Source organism: Rattus norvegicus, chromosome 19, assembly GCF_021556685.1.
Source record: "Rattus norvegicus strain SHRSP/BbbUtx chromosome 19, alternate assembly SHRSP_T2T, whole genome shotgun sequence".
Taxonomy (NCBI): Eukaryota; Metazoa; Chordata; class Mammalia; order Rodentia; family Muridae; genus Rattus; species Rattus norvegicus.
In genome coordinates this window covers 49,940,565-49,958,109 of record NC_141552.1, presented here as the reverse complement: position 1 = coordinate 49,958,109, position 17,545 = coordinate 49,940,565, and the positions used below count along the sequence as shown (strand labels likewise).

At 46.5% G+C, this 17,545-nt stretch overlaps 1 protein-coding gene across 3 annotated transcripts in view; it reads right to left on the bottom strand.

Annotated features, from left to right (window-relative positions):
- Positions 1-12,914, bottom strand: part of Sntb2 (syntrophin, beta 2) — an 88,164-nt gene extending 75,250 nt beyond the window's left edge. Inside the window, exons 1-2 of one of the 3 annotated variants that reach the window (XM_087595170.1) lie at positions 10,386-10,644; positions 10,071-10,284 (exon numbers count right to left, since the gene is read on the bottom strand). In XM_087595170.1, the coding sequence (XP_087451296.1) occupies positions 10,071-10,239 (169 nt within the window). In that variant the 5' untranslated portion in view covers positions 10,240-10,284; positions 10,386-10,644. Of the gene's footprint in view, positions 1-10,070 lie in introns of all 3 variants that reach the window. The other 2 variants (XR_015643478.1, NM_001168674.1) reach the window with 2 other exon arrangements.
- Positions 12,915-17,545: the final 4,631 nt, after the last annotated feature.

Here is a 17,545-nt window from a genome sequence, read left to right as displayed (position 1 = left end):
CTGTGACAAGGTCTCACTGGCCTGGATCTCACTGTAAGGATCAGGCCTGAGATAAACCTGCAGCTAATCTCCTGCTTTGGGCTCTCCTCTGTAGTCTGTGAAGCAAAACCTTCCTTCTCAAATGCCACAGACGGTAGACTTACACTGTCTGACTGTTATGACTGACTGAACGGTATAGTATGGCTGTCATATCCGACATGCTATCCCATTTCTTCCCGGAAACCATTCCTCTCCTGTCCCTGGATAGAAATCTCACAACCAAATTCATGCTGGTCCCTTGTCACTGCACCTTGTCATCTCTTCCTTTGAAACAATAGCTTTCTTTTTCTACCTCAGCATTTCTGGGATCAAAGCACCTACACTTACTTAACAGGAACATGCTGCAGAAGTTCTGTCCCCAGTGTTGTCTGCGGGACAGTCGGGAATGGGCTATCTGTCCCCAGTGTTGTCTGCGGGACAGTCGGGAATGGGCTATCTGTCCCCAGTGTTGTCTGTGGGACAGTCGGGAATGGGCTATCTGTCCCAGTGTTGTCTGCGGGACAGTCGGGAATGGGCTATCTGTCCCCAGTGTTGTCTGTGGGACAGTCGGGAATGGGCTATCTGTCCCAGTGTTGTCTGCGGGACAGTCGGGAATGGGCTATCTGTCCCAGTGTTGTCTGCGGGACAGTCGGGAATGGGCTATCTGTCCCAGTGTTGTCTGCGGGACAGTCGGGAATGGGCTATCTGTCCCAGTGTTGTCTGCGGGACAGTCGGGAATGGGCTATCTGTCCCAGTGTTGTCTGTGGGACAGTCGGGAATAGGCTATCTGTCCCAGTGTTGTCTGCGGGACAGTCGGGAATGGGCTATCTAGGCAAGAGAAGGTCCCTAGTGTGTTCTGCTATGTCCTCTGGCAAGAGTCCCCCTCAGCCTCACCCCATGGCTGTCACCTCTGGTTTGGATTATTTTTACTGCAGCAGCTGTAGTTTCTCCTACCTCTGGTCTTTCCTCTCTCACAGCATCCAGTGCATCCACTGCTGCCAACCTAAATTCTGTTCCCATCATGTCACTTCCTGGCTCAAAAACAAACTGCACCACCCCTTCCATCTCTGCAACCTCTCCCTCACTCTGCTGTCCTTTCCTTCTTGAGAACAAACATGCCACAACTCCTCCCCACTTACTACACTTTCTGAAAGCCCCCTCCTGTCTTCTGTGCCATTTCTTCCCAGACTCCTCCTCTACCCTGGCTTTAAAAGCAGAGTTTCTACAGGATCCCACTTTGGTTCTACTTCTTTTTCATTTGCATGACTTTCGATGACTTCATCCACAATTAACACCTCTATCCTGATGTCTCATACATATTCATTGCTATTCTGACATTTCAGGCTTGTACTTCCAACCAGCGTCTGGCCTTTTCCACCAGGATGTCACAAAGGTAACTCAAATGCATCAGACCCTGAAATGAAGCTCTCATTCTTACCTCAAACCACTTCTTTCCTGGTCATGTCATGGGTTTCCCCCCTTTAATACGTTCTTTGTTATTTAAGACAGGGTCCCAGAGTCTCAGTCTACCTACCTTTGACTCCCCGAGATTACAGCGTGTGAAGCATTCTCCCTCTTGTTGGCTTCACAATGGTCTGGTTTCTTAAGCCAGAAACCCATGACTTAGGCTCCAGTTCTTTCTCTCCCATTTTGAACTTCTTTGGATTGTTTGGTCATTGCCCCAACCCTTACCCCCAGGCAGGCAGGGTTTCTCTGTGTAGCCATGCTGTCCTGGAACTCACTCTACGAACCAGGCTGGCCCTGAACTCAAAGATCTGCCTGCCTTTGCCTCCCAAGTGCTGGGATTAAAGGCATGAGCCACCTTACCCAATCTACTTTTTCTTTTCAAACAGGATCTTGGTAAGTGGTCAAGGCTGACGCTTTAGCTGACCCCAGATTCCCTTTGCAGCTCTAGCTGGCCTTCAACTTGTGATTCTTCCTCCTGAGCCTCCCAGAGAGCTGTGCCACCACCCTGACCAATATCAAGGCTGCAGTTTTACACTATTCCATCCTGTCTCTATCTTTATGGTACTAGGAAAGCCTCAGAACTTGAGCTCCTCAACTCTGTTGCCCTCACCCTTCTGCAGCCCTCCCTTATCTTGAGCTTATGAGCAGCTTCCCAGGCCAAGCCTGTTTTACAGCACATCTCTAATCAGTAACAAGTTGAACAGACTCACAAGAGTACGTATTTATTAATGCTGTATGTTATAAAGCATATATAACATACAGATATAGAGCTTGGTGATTAAGAACACTGGCTATTCTTCCAGAGGACCCAGCTCGGTTCCCAGCACCCACGTGATGGCTCACAAGTATCTGTAACTCCAGTCCCAGGGGAATCTAACACCTTTTTGGGGCCTCTTGTGGGTACCAGGCACACGCATGGTGTACAGACATACTACATTCAGGTAATACCCATCACATTAATAATAAATAAAATATAGAAATCAAGAAAGAATGAGATAAAGAGGAAGAAAACACACATGAAGTCATTCTAGCATCAGTAGCTAAGTGACTCAAAATACATATTAGGGTGAAGTTCATTATTGATGATAATGGGGTCACATCTGTATTTCAAAAGGTCTCCATGACAATTTCATTTACCAAACAGACTTCCTGACAGATATAATGACCTAATCATGTGGCAAACAGCTTATATTAAGAGGGAAATATTGGAGCTGGGTTTGGTGAGGCATACTTTTAATCCCAGCACTTGAGAGGCAGCGGGTTCTCAGTATTGGCCAGATTGGTGGAGTTCCAGTAGACTACAGAGAAAACAAACAGATGAACAAAAGGGGGGGGGGGGGAGCGTGAGAGAGAGAGAGAGCATGAGATAGTGCTATAGGGACAGCAAGATAGCTAGACAGTTAAGAGCACTGGCTGTTCTTGCAGGACCTGGGTTCAATTCCCAGTGCTCACATGGTAGCTCACTGCCTTCTGTAACTTCAGTTGCAGAGGATCTGACGCCCGCTTCTGGCTTCCATGGGCGCTGCACATACATGGTACACAGGCATACATACAGGTAAAACGGGAATACACAATAAATAAAAATAAAAATATCTGAAGCTGGGTGTGGTAATGCAGCACTGTGGAGGCAGAGGCAAGCAAATGAGTAAGATCACCACAACCAACTCCTGTTCCTTTGAGAAGTACCCTTCCTCCTGTGGCATACCATATTGAATACTTAGTGTGTTATGTCATCATTTTAAGACCAAGAGAACCAAACTCATTTATAAGTATTCGTAACGTCCAATTTCTTTTTCTAATGTTAGAGACAACCACTAAGCACTGTGTACACAGCCTCACTGACCTGCCCTCTGCCTACTTTCTTGTGTTCTTTCTTGGCACACACTTCCTATTCTTTCCCTTTGTTAAATCCAGGCTATGATCCCAGTCAGGACACTGAAGCAGAAGGATCAAAAATTGGAGGCCAACTGGGCTACACAAAACCGAGTCTCAAAATGAGCACCTGAACGTGCTTTGTGAAAGAATAAGTGTTTGTACACAGCACAAACTTCTTACCATCACCACTGTCTCCTTTAAACATCTGTTTCCAGGGCAGTCTCACCTCTATGAAATTATTTACCACAACAGGCTATAATTGTTCCTATTAGCCTAAAGGGCAGGGATCACTTCCAAGTTGGAATTCCCACCATCTACCACTTGCTATGGGTACCTGTTAAATGCTGAATAACAGAATGAAGGCGATCCACGTCCCTCTGGGTCTTTCCAAGTCTTGCATAAACCTAATTGATGTCACTCTCCTCCCTCGAGTCAACACCAGTTGGCTCTGCACTCCATTCCCTAGTCCATGTCATACTCATTTGGGCTTTTGTTCAAGCTACCCTTGCATCTGCATACAGAGAAGTGCTCTAACCTTCAAGCCTGGGATCCAATCCTCTTCCCTCTGGAGTCACAGTCAGCCAGTCCATCCCCCAACTGATTACTTCCGAGAAATCCCAACAGATTACACATTTTAGCAGTCACTCTGTGCTAACAGTCTTCTCTTTCCCCAATTTATCTTTATTTTTTAAAGACAGGACCTCGCTTCTGTGGCCTAGGCAGGCCTTATAACTTGCATTCCCCTGCCTCAGCTTCTTGATTGCTCATATTAATCATGTGCCAACACATCTAGCTCTCTCTCCTCAACTGCATTACATTCTTTGATGCCAAGAGCCATCTTCAGCCCTTTTTCTGCCCACAGACTTCTCAGTGCACTGCAACACAGTAAGACACAGAAGCCTGTGTGTAAGTGGACTATAAAGAAGAGAAGGGGGCTGGAGAGATGGCTCAGTGGTTAAGAGCAGTGTCTGCTCTTCCTGAGGTCCTGAGTTCAATTTCCAGCAACCACATGGTAGCTCACAACCATCTGTAATGGGATCTGATGCCCTCTTCTCACCTGCTGGTGTACGTGCAGGCAGAACGCTGTACACATAATAAATAAATAAATCTCTTAAAAAAAAAAAGAAGAGTAGGCACTGGACTAGGTTTTCCTCCCTCTGCACCACTAATCTCACTTAACCTCACAGGTTTTGTTCCTCATTTGACAGAGCAAACTTCACAGCTTTGAAAATTCCTGGAAAGGCCAGAGAGACAGCTCTGTGGGCAACAGTGCTTGCCACCAACCCTGAGAACCCTTCAACCCTTGGCCTACATGGTAGGAGGGAACAGCCTCCCACAAGGCTCCTTCTTTTTTTTTTTTTCTTTTTTTCCGGAGCTGGGGACCGAACCCAGGGCCTTGTGCTTGCTAGGCAAGCGCTCTACGGCTGAGCTAAATCCCCAACCCCCACAAGGCTCCTTCTGACTGACACACATGTGGCATGCTGTATGTATACACACACACTTAAAATACATAAATCTTTTTAAAGGGCCATATAGACAGCAAAATAGAAAACAGGTTAAAACCCAAGGCCCAGCGGTGGTGGCTAGGCCTTTAATCCCAGCTAGGAGGCAGAGGCAGAGCACCTCTAGGTTGGAGGGCAGCTTCAGGACAGCTAGGGCTGCACAGAGAAAACCTGTCTCAGAAAACAAAAACAAGTAACACCTCAGAGTGCTTTACATAGCATTATTTTTGTTTGGTTGGTTAGCTCAGTGTGCTGATCAAGCCAAGAGCATGGAACTGGTCTGTTAACAATAACTCTGAACTCCAGGAGGTCCTCTTAGCCTCCAGCCACACCTCATCTTCACGAAGACACATTTGATGGGAAAGTCTAGGAACTTTCGCCCAGACAGTGCTGCATAGTAGGAAAACAGCAGCTGAAGTTATCCATGGAGACCTAAATTACAGTTTGGTTGTAGTTCCTAGAAAATGTTCTTCGAAATCTCATGACTGTTCTATTAGAAGTACTTTCCCATAGCACGGTAATAATTTAGTGGGTGCGTTTATCGTGGAAGAGCATCTGTAAGAAATGTCTTACAAGTAGAAGCAGATGAATCAGGAGGAATTCAAGGTCTTCCTTAGCTACATATCAAATTCAAGGTCAGCCTGGGTTACATGAGACCCAGATTTAAAACCCAGAATGAGAGTGTGGTGGTGTGTGCCTGCAGAAATAGCTTCTCACAGGTAAAACAAGGAGAAGCTGGAACAAAAGCACAGAGATACAGCTTAACTATTTGGTTGTTCTTTAAGAGATTAGGGAAGTGGGGTTGGGGATTTAGCTCAGTGGTAGAGCGCTTGCCTAGCAAGCTCAAGGCCCTGGGTTTGGTCCTCAGCTCCGAGGGGAAAAAAAAAAAAAAAAAAAAAAAGAAAAAAAAGAAAAAAAGAGATTAGGGAAGAAATATGAAGCCGGGCATGGCAGCACATGCAGAAGCAGGCAGATCTCTGAGGCCAAGGACAGACACAGGAAGTTCAAGGCTAGCCAGGGCAGGTTATACAGCGATCCTGTCTCCAAAAAAGTAAACAAAGACAAAATCCTACAGGCTTTTCTCCTTGGGGATGGGAAGGGTGAAGAAAAAAAAAAAAAAGGAGTGAATGGTGAATGTTTGACCAGAGACTGTAGGAGCAATGCCTTCACCTCTCCGAGGTTTAAAAAAAAGAGTCCTTTAGTTCCATTCCCTAACCTCAGGCAACCAGACACTAAGACTGCTTCTGACATGTGGGTGGCAAGAACATGCCTGAAATTCCCTGCCTACACCACCAAGATTATTATGTTATGTCAAGGCAAGGTTTCGGGAATCTAATGGAGGGACAATATCACTTACAATTGTTTAAGGAGTAATGGCTTCCCCCTCACCTTACTCCCTACTTTGTAACCTAGGCTGGTCCTCAATCGCTCTCAATTCTCCTGGCTCCACCCCTCAAGTGCTGGGATAACAGGCTCGTAGCAGCACCCTTGAGGCAATCCTGCTTGCTGCTTTAGTCTCCCCTGTAGCAGGTTTTTTGAGACAGGGTTTCTTTACATAGCCAGCTGTCCTGAAATTCGCTGTGTAGATCAGGCTAGCCTCAAACTCCAAGATGCTCTTGCCTGTCTCCCAAGTGCTGGCCTTAAAGGTTCATCCCACTATATTTTAAACTCTTATCTCTTATAAGTGGCTTACCTGAGCCAAGCATGGGAGCACAGGCCAATAACTGTGGCTCTTTAGAAGTAGAGGCAGGAGTTCAAAACCAGACTCAAAACAAAGGGAGCATGGCTACATGAAACTCTGGCTTAAGGAGGAAAAAAAGGTAGCTTGTCTGGAGGAGACAACAGCTCTCAATTTTAAATACTCTGCCTGGCTCACTGAATGACTCTTTTAGGGGATTTTGTATTTGAGCAATTTTATTTTTACTTGGCTACTAAAAAAGGGAACACCACAAACTCACTATATTGAATGACTTTCCCACATCTACACAGACAAAAACTGTCTTACATAAAATGGGAAAATAAAGCCACAGTTCAGGTAAAAAGTCTTCCAATAAATGTTACTATGCCACCGTTTGGAAACCTGTCTCTAAGAGCACACAAGGTCTATGAATTAACTAATGAACAGTGGGAAGCATTTACTAGATAGTTGTCATTTTATAGCTGTGAACACTAGGTTCAAATCACAGGTAAACAAGAACCTCTTGTTTTGCATTTTAATATGGCATAAAGGGTTGACCTGTCCGTCCATCACTATTACATACCACAAAACTGGATGAAATTCAATATTCTGGCTCTAAGAAGTAACACCCAAATACTTACCTCGCCCAGTGTCAAGCACTTATTTAAAGTAACAATCATTTTGTTGTGTGTTCACTCCTTTCACTAACACTAATTTCTGGGCACTTGTCTGGCCCTACCTAAAATTGGGATATAAACAAGACTCATAAATAAGACATTATAATTGCAATTTCACTACTAGAGCACTTTCAAAAAGAAAAAAAATTAACAATCTTTAATTATGTGTCCGGGTGACTGGGAGGCCACACAGTGTCAGATGTCCTAGAACTGGAGTCAAAGGTGTTTGCAGGCCACCTGATTTGTATGCTAGGAACTGAACTGGGGTCCTCTGAAAAAGAAGTACAGAGTCTTAACTCACTGAGCCATCCCTCTAACCCCTTGTTTGTTTTTCCAGACAAGGTTTCTCTGCCCTGGCTGTTCTGGAACTCTGTAAACCTGGCTGAACTCAAACCCAAGATCCACCTAACTGTGCCTCCCAGGGCTGGGATTAAAGGCATTCACCAACACTGTTGGGCACCATGTTATTTCTTTCTTTTTTTTTTTTTTGGCTCTTTTTTTTGGAGCTGGGGACCGAACCCAGGGCCTTGCGCTTCCTAGGCAAGCGCTCTACCACTGAGCTAAATCCCCAACCCCTATGTTATTTCTTTTTAAACTTGTTGCTCATCTGTAATGGGGTTGGGTGTGTCTGAAGACAGCTACAGTGTGCTTATATACATTAAGTAAATAAATAAATCTTAAAAAAAAAAACCTTTTTGCTTCCAAGTATCACAGATTTACAAAAAAGTGAAAAGTAGGGCTGGAGAGGTAGCTCGGCAGGGAAGAACACTGGCTGCTCTTACAGAGGACCTAGGTTTGATTCCCATTACCCACCTCCAGGCTCACACTCGCCTGAAACTCTAGTCCCAGTGGACCTGACACTCTCTTCTGGCCTCCACGGGCACCAGGTATACATGTGAGGCACAGCTATACTGGAAGGCAAAAACGCTCATATGCATAAAATAATAATTTTTAAAAATTTAAGAGAAAACTGAACTGGATATGGCAGTAAATGCCTTTAATCCTAGCAATCATGAGGCTGAGTCAGTAAGATGACCACTTGGAGGCCAGCCTGGCCTGAATGTGAACATGCTCACAGACAGACAGACAGACACAGAGATACAGACACACTCGCTATTTGAGAGCACACACAAATAAGCTGTGCACGGTGTAACATGCCTTTAATCCTAGCACTTAGCAGATCAATCTCTGTGAATTCCAGGCCAACAAACAAAAAGATGAAAATTATTTCACAAAGTTACAATTCTGCTCTTAGTGTGATGGTTTTCTCCATAACTTCAACTCTTCCCTCAGTTCTCCTGCCAGAAATCCCTCCTCACCCATCACTTCCTGGAAAGCCCTCCTGGACTAACCCCTTTCCAGCAAATACTTTTCTGGAATTTTTTTTTTTTTTGACAGAGTCCCACTGTGTAGTAGCCCTGACTGTTCTGAAACTCACTATGTAGAAACCAGGTTCTTCTTCCTTTTTTTTAAAGGTTTATTTATTTTATGTATACACTGTAGCTGTCTTCATGCACACCAGAAGAGGGTGTCCAATCCTATGACAGATGGTTGTGAGCCACCATGTGGTTGCTGGGAATTGAACTCAGGACGTCTAGAAGAGCAGTCAGTGTTCTTAACCACTGTGCCATCTCTCTAGCCCAGCCCAGGTTCTTCTTAAACTCAGAGATCTACCTGCCTCTGCCTCTTGAGTGCAGTCTGTGAACCATGCCAAAGGCTACAGTCAAATACAACTTAAACTTGTAATCCCTTAGCATCTTGTAATTTGTACTACAGAGTCCAGTACTTAACGTTATTCCTCCCTAGAAGTTGTTTTGCATTTCCTATCATTTCCTCCCGCGGAGATACAACAGGGACAACACCTTTCGCATTCTCTATTACACAGCTAGCAGCAATAAATGCTCCTGGAATGACTGACTCAACAGCGGAAATGAAGCTGGTCTTGCAATTATTTCTAAAGCAAGCAACTGGCTTTTCATTTACAGTGCTCCATCACCTTCAACACGCAGGAGTCTTTGGAGGTGAGATTTAATTCTGCAAGTTACATTGATTCACACGAAACGTAGCTCACAGATCACATCTACATTTACGGTAAAGAAGGCTAATTCACACATATCGTGTGATGGTATCGTTTCAGGATTGTTATAAAATGCCTTCTGGTCTTGCGGCAGCATGCCTGCAAGCGGTAGGAAGCTGGCACCAGACTCTTGCAAAAGGGGCGAAACTCTAGTTGGCAGTAAAATGCTCAAACACGTGAGCCTCCACTGTTAAACAAGGCTCATTAACCACACAAACTTGCTGTATCAGCTCTCCTGCCTTCCACGAAGTGCTGTGATCTCCTCTGGTTATTGTTGAGAGCCAATGATGGGTTAAATTCCCATAAATTAACCAGTGCTTTGGTGGTTTGCCCAAGCAAACTGCTGGCATCGGTGTGGATGGATTTAATAGACCGGCCCGCCCGGGGAGCCCGAGGTGACTAAAGAAAGCGCCCAACCAACGCTTCCCAACAGGGAAAAAGGAAACTACGGAACTCGAGCCGATCGCTCTCCTGGTAGTTGGTGCTTAGTGTCAGCTTATCGTGCAAGAGGGGTGAGCTTTGCATGCGGCTGCTGCTCCCCCCTAAATCTCAGCTGAGTCTCGCTGAGGGGCGGCAAAGTAACACTTCGGTGACTGCCCAACTTTCTCCTCTCTGGGCGCCTCAGTTTTTCCACACTCTGGAGCCCCAGAGGAGGAGGTCTGGTGGCTGAGGCGGAGAGAACCGGCTCGCCGCACAGGCGTCAGGGTGGGCAGAAACAAAGTGCGCGCTGGCGAGCCCAGGCCGCCACCCGCTGCCTCCCGCTCGGCCCCGCTCACCCTCCAGCAGCACCTCCTTGCCCGCGCGCTTCAGCGCCTGCACGGCCTGGTCGTGGGTGGCCTGGCGCAGGTCGGTGCCGTTCACCGACAGGATGGCGTCGCCTAGCCGCAGCGCCCGGCTCTGGTCGGCCGCCAGCCCTGGGAAGATCTTGGAGATGAGGATCGGCATCCGGTTCTCTCGGCCGCCCTTGATGCTGATGCCCAGGCCGCCCGCCTCCTGCTTCACCACTCGCACTCGGCGCACGGGGGGCGAGGCGCTCGCTTCCCCAGCCGGACCGCGGGGCGGCGCGGGAGGGCTGGGCGGCCCCAGGCCGCGGTTCGGGCTCCCCGGCAGCGAGTCTCCGCCGCCGCCGCCGCCGTTCGGGAGACCGTTGAAGGCGACCGCGGGCGGTTCAGGCTCGACCGCCGCGGCGTCGCCCGTCAGGCTCAGGCTCTCGCCACTGAGTTCGGCCACCACCCGCACCCAGCGCTCCCTCAGAAGCAGCTCCACCAGTCCCGCTTTGGTGGCCCGCGTCCACACCGCCATGGCCAGCCCTGCTCCCGCAGCCGCCGTCGCTGCAGCTCCCCCGATTCCAGTCAGGCAGCCTCGGCGCTTCCCCCTTCCCGCCCGAGGGGGGGCGGACCCCTCCCCTCCCCCCGGCGATTCATTATTCATGAGGGTCACGCCCACTTTCCGGAGGGGCGGGGAAAGGCCGGCGAGGCCGCTTCCGGGAGGCTAGGTTGTCCTGGTTCACCGAAAGCTCTTGGTAGGTGGGCAGCACCTAGTACATGCAGCAGGGCTCCCCACAGTCCTTCGCTTTGGTTCCCCGTGACCTCCTCGAACTCCTGACCTTTTCTATGAGAGCTGCCCCGGCACGGAGAGCAAAGTCAGCGTGGAGAGACACTTTGCGATCCTGCAGGGCCGGGTGGCGCGTTCATTCTTGCATTGATTGGTTCATTGCAAAGATCCCTAAGCGCTCAGAGGTGTGCTGGGGCTCCTTTTAAGGCCCTAGAGACAAGCTGAATAAAATGCACCACAGCTGAGAGAGCTTGTGGTCTAATGGGAAAGAAAAACAGAGGCAACCAGCTAGGTGTGATTCTCTGTGGTTAAAAAGGCTGTGCAGACGTCCCTAGAACAGGATAAAAAAGAACGGTTAGGTTAGTCTTGGTGGGAGCAGCAGAGGACACAGCACAAATGACATGGGTTCAAAGGCATGGATCCAAGGCTTTGTCACTGTTTTTATAAATCACCTATCTGCTTGCCTGCAATTAGAGGGAATCGTGCCTTGTTAAGCACTGGGAAGCCACAGTGTGCAGGGTCAAAGACATTTGCAGCATGCTGGTGTTTTAGAGTTCCCCACAGACCAATGGATATACAGTTAACGAAGATTGTGCGAGATTAGCCACAAGATTCTGAGGATAAATTCCACAATCTGCCCTCTGCAGCCCCAGGAAAGTTGACTGGTACGCTCTGGATCCAAATCCAAAGACCTGAGGACTAGGTAGAAATCTGAAGATATCAGGAGACTGAGACCTGAGTCGGGGGATGGGAGTGGAAAGCTACTATGTAAAAACTGGCCCAGTCCATGGAAAACCAGGAGCACTGAAGTGTGGCAGGAGATGTCCCAGTTTTCGCAGGGTGAATGTATGGGTCTTACCGTTCCCTGGCTGCACTCACCTGATTGGATGATGCCTGTTCCCACTAGTGAAGACAATCTTCTTTCCTCAGGTCACCATGGAAATCACTTCTTCCAGAAACAGACACACCCAAAGAGGTTTTACATCTGTCTGTCCAGGCGTCTTTGAGCCTGGTCAAGTGAAAAAAAAAATATGCACCATCTTCTTAGGAAGTTGCCAGAATTCCAATGTGAACAGAACATAGGGTTAGTGGAATTGGGTAGTGTGTGTGAAAAGCTTCACATAACCAAATCCTGAAAGGGTTTGGTCTTGATTTTCTCAGTTTTTGGGTCTTTTTTTTTTCGGAACTGGGGACCGAACCCAGGGCCTTGCACTTGCTAGGCAAGTGCTCTACCACTGAGCTAAATCCCCAACCCCCAAGTTTTTGGGTCTTAAGTCTGGATTCCATCACGTTTTTTGGGGGGGAACATATGTAGATGAACATCCTAGAAACTAAAGAGTTATTAGCTAAAGAGTGTGACTTTGCTAACTGCAGAGCCAATAGCAATATAACGACCACAGCAAAAAAAAAAAAAAAAAAAAAGCCTTTTAGATATGTAAAAAATAGCTTAGTCAGGATCCCCATACCCAAGGCTGCACCTGATAACCAGAACTCAATGACACCACTTAAGATAACCAGACAGTCTAAGAACTGACGCCCACTGAACAAGCAGACAGTGCTCTTCTCCTCTGGAGCTCTGCTACTTTGACCTGCCCTGCAGCTGGAGAGTCTTCCCCAGGATCCTGACCCTCAAATCAGAGACTTCTGCTAGACACTGGACCTGCCCTTCAGCTAAGATATGTAGCACAGGTGAGCAGCCTTGGGGAGACAGGCTTAGGTTTAGAGAATGTTGTATGAGGACCCTCAGCATAATAAAATAGAGCATTATCTAACTTCTTGCCCATGACACTGTAATCTATTGTTTCTTCCATTTCCCTGGGGTGGGGGAACAAATAGGAAAGACTAACTTAAAGACTCTGACCTAACATCCACAATAAAAAAAAGGGGGGGGGGGCTGGAGAGATGGCTCAGCGGTTAAGAGCACCCGACTGCTCTTCCAGAGGTCATGAGTTCAATTCCCAACAACCACATGGTGGCTCACAACCATCTATGATGAGGTCTGATGCCCTCTTCTGGTGTATCTGAAGACAGCTACAGTGTACTTACATATAATAAATAAATGTTTAAAAAAAAAAAAAAGACAAATTTTCTTCTCCAGCTTCATGGCTTAGTGTTGCTAACTATTCATCCACCTCACACTTAAATACAAACAAAAAACAAGGGTCTTGCCCAGGAATCGTGGCTTAGACCTGAAATCTCAGTCCTCAGATTACTCAGGATGCTAAGACAGGAGAATTACCATGAGTGAGTTCCAGGCTAGCCTGGACAACACAGTACAACCCTATCTTTAAAAAAAAATAAAAAGCCCCCAAAGCACAAGGCTGAGAAGGAAAGTTCTCAGCAACATCGTTAGGACCAAGACACCCTCTTTTCTCCAGCAGCGAAGTAGAAAATTCCATGCTTTCATTTGGGCAGAGACAGGGAACAAACAGAGGGAGTATGCATCAATTCCTGTAAAAGGGGAAGTTCAAAGGAAACACACGGTCAAGAGCCTACATTGTAGCCACGCACCACTCCAGGAGAGTGCAGAAAACTTCCAATGAGTTGTTTGAACGGGTTAAGCATTCCAAACCTGAGTGTAAAGAATTCAAAATGAGAAATGTATTTTCTTATCAGAAGAAAAAGATCATTGCAACGGATCTTTGTTAGGAGTGGGGGTATGGTTCTTCCAAGCTGCGAATGTCAGTGAAAGCTCAGCCCCCCAGCCTTCTCCTAGTCAGCTGCAGTGGAGCTGGCCTGTTGTCCCAGCAGGTCCCAATGTGCCCAAGTGCACCTGCAGTCTCAGGCATTTCTGGCTTGACTCCAGCTGAGCCAGAGCCCCCAGAGGCCTGAGTTATGTGAAATTTCTGCTTGTTAGAGAGCATTTGGCAGCTGATTCCTCAGAGTCTGAGCGCTACTTTTAACTAATTTTAACACTTCTGCATATGTGATCATCAGGGGGTTGGGCAACCGAGGACACCTTTATAAGTGCAGGGAATTCTTTCCGAGTGTGAAGGACTTCTTGCTGCTAGAGTTGGAGGAAGTCACAAATTTAATGGTGAGGACACTTATGTAAGATAGCAAGTTATATAACAAAATATTTAAAATATTTAAACCCACAGGGAAGGTAATAGAGTATTTCTTGGGAGTATTTCTGTAAAAAAACTGTTTACTTTGAAGCAGTGTCATTGGCCTAGACATCACTACATAGGCCTGGTTGGCATTGAAGCCTCAACCCATTTGCCACTATTGGCGTGTGTGTGTGTGACACGCGCACACACACACACACACACACACACACACACACACACACACACGAGTTCATGCGCAGGCACACAGAAGCCACAGCACGCATACAGAGAGAACAATCTCAAGTGTCAGTCCCTCTTTCCGCTGTGTTTTGGGACAGGCTTCTTAGCTGCTGCATACACCAGGCTAGCTGGCCTGTGAGCTTCCAGAGTGCTTGTGTCTACCTCTCATCTTGCTGTGAGGGCAAGGTTAACATCATTCAGCTTCATTTTGCTTCGAGAGATTTGAATTTAGGCTCTCATAGTTATGCAGCAAGAGCTTTACCTACCAGACCATCTCCCCAACCCTTAGTCCCCCCACTTTCTCCCAACAATGTAACCCAGGCTAGCTCTAAATGGGCTGTGTAGCCAAGAATGACCTTAAATTGATCTTCCTGCTTCCAGTGTAAGAAGTCCATCTTCATCGCTGTGTTTCCACATTCTGTCACTACTTTAAGCTCAGACACTCACCCAACCAGTATCTTCCAGTGGAGCCTCACACATCCACACCCAAGCTCTTCAGAATACCTCAGGTATCTTAAATTCCTCACCCCACAAGACCTCATTCCAGCTTTCTGTGACTCCCTAGTTCTTTGGGACTTTTCTTTTGAGTGATGTAATTCTATGCCTAGGCTGTAATGCCCAATTAAGTTATATATTCCAGGAAGGCGAGGACCACCTATCGATTATTTTTGCTCCCCACCGCTTGAAAACTACTGCCTCACAGAGAGGAAACTCATTAAGCTTGTGACTGATTGGCAGTGGTGCTTCCGGTGCCAGCATCTTCTCAAATAATCCCTCTGAGAGTTATTGGTTCTCTGTAGGGCTAAAATTACCATCTAGGAAATCTCAAGTAGTCAGTGAAATCTACTTACTGTGGATAATGAAATCTGAAATAGGCCACACATCTGTTTCCATGGGTTCCTAAGGACGGGGAGTCAAGCTTAGAGAATTCTTCTAGCAAGCATATCATTTTACCTACCTCTAAAAGAGGGGCTGGCTGAGGTAATTCCTGTCACCGGTCCTCACTATTCCTCAGAACAGGTAGAGCTCATTACTATCTCAAAAGGAGGGGTCTCAAGAGAAACAAAAATCGCAGCACGATGTGGCCGCTTACTAATTCTATAATGGTCCAAAGGGGCTGAGGTCAGCAGCCTTAGTATCTCTTTCTAAATAGTTCGGACAGTTTCTGCCTTTAAAGGTGCTGTGATGCTTGGGTGGTGTATGTGAATGGGAACCTCAGAGCAGCATTAAAAAGCACTAGGGCTGGTGTATGCTTTTGATCTCAGCACTCAGGAGGCAAAGGCAAGTGGAGCTCTGGGAGATCTAGAGCGAGCTCCAGAACAGCAAGGGCTACATAAAGAGAAACTTTGTCTCAAAAGCAAGCAAACAAACAAAAAAGCACCAGCTGTTGTTATTACCTGTTGGCCTCCAGCAGTGGCAAAAAAATAAAATCCAGTGGTTGAAACTCTCTAGCTAAGAGACTTTACTTCTTTAGGAGTGAGTCTGCCACACACCGTTTGATTGTAGGCATAAGGGACAAATGGCTAAATTAATTTTGGTGACAAGCAGATCTGGTATAAAGCTACACTTTGGTTGGAAGGAAACACTCGCTGCCAAGAGCCGTCAAAGAAAAGAATTAGTGGATCTGGGGTTGCTTCCAAGGCTTGAGTGTTGTGTAACTTCATCAGGAAGGAGGGCCCCAGGCTAAATCTCAGCTTTTTAGCGAGTCTGAAGGTCACGTCCCTGATTCCAGAGGAACAAAAGCAAAGGCGGCACAAAAGTAACCAAGAGGCCCAGGGAGAAATGAGCTTGTAAAAATTACCAACCCGACATTGACATCCACCACAGTAATTCTCCCTTAGAAGACAGCCAGGCCCGTTGTCCCTTTTAAGGTTGTTTTACTTTGCCACTTGCCATATTTCCTCTCCAATGCAAACTAAGGAAAGATATGCATAAGCTGATGTGGGCACATTTTTTAAAAAATTCATCCCACCAAGATATATCACTACCCATCTGAAACCCACAAAAACGGATTAACTATCTCCTGTATTAGGACTAGGAAACCCCACATCTGCTAACCACATTCCTAATGGGAAGCAGCTGGGGACAGTTTTGCAACTGTGTGACTTTCTTTATAGGAAAATATTAGTAAGGACACGCTAAGCAGTTTAGTTTTGTCCACTTAGTTATGGAAAATCACCAATGCTTTTTATTGACAATTATGGAAATTACATAATTTGCCATGAAATTCAAATAAGATCTAAAAATAAATATTCACTTTCCTCTTATCAGCTCTTAACAGTTTTCAGTGCCTCACAACTTTGCAGCCTGTAGGTTCCACTCCCCTCCAGGAGCCACTGAACCAATGTGGGTGCTTTATTTCACTTCCTAAGATATCTTTACAGCCTGTTTTTGTTATTATTGTTGTTTTGTTAAAACAGCAAACACAGGCCACAAAACAAAAAACCAGGATATTAACACAAGCCTTTAATCTTAGCACCTGGGGGGCAGGGAATCTCAGTGACTTTGAGGCCAGTCTGGTCTATGCTGTGAGTGCCTTTCTCAAAACAACAACCATCCACCAACCAAGAGGGCTCAGTGGTTAAGAGCACTGACTGTTCTTCCACAGGTCCTGAGTTCAAATCCCAGTACCCACATGGTGGCTCACAACCATCTATAGTGAGATCTGATGCCCTCTTCTGGTGTGTCTGAAGACAGCTACAGTATACTTATATATAATAAATAACTCTTTAAAAAAAAATCAAAACAGGAACCCCAGAATCTTTTTTTTTAAATTTTATTTATACGAGTACACTGTCACTTTCTTCAGACACACTAGAAGAGGGCATCGGATCCCATTACAGATGGTTGTGAGCCACCATGTGGTTGCTGGGCATTGAACTCAGGACCTCTGGAAGAACAGTCAGTGCTTTTTTTTTTTTTTTTTTTTTTTTTTGGTTCTTTTTTTCGGAGCTGGGGACCGAACCCAGGGCCTTGCACTTCCTAGGTAAGCGCTCTACCACTGAGCTAAATCCCCAGCCCCCAGTCAGTGCTCTTACCACTGAGCCATTTCTCCGGCCCTGGAACCCCAGAATCTTGCTATAAACTTGTAGTTGCCCCTGGCCTTGAACTTGCTTGTGGTAAGCAATGCCTGGATTTTTTTTTTTTTTTTTTACAATTTCAAAATTTTATGTCTTTATGGGGGGGGGGGGCATGCGCATACCACAGCATGCATGTGGAAGCCAGAGGACACCTCCTGAGAGTTGGTTCTTTCTTCACAGTTCTGGCTGGCCTTGAACCTGCCACAACGCTAAGGATGACCTTGAATTTGTCTTCACCTCCTAGTACTAGGATTACACGCACAGGAAGGCACCAAGACACCTAACCCGGGGGGGGGGGGGGGGGAGTGTGCTTAGTATACAATTAAC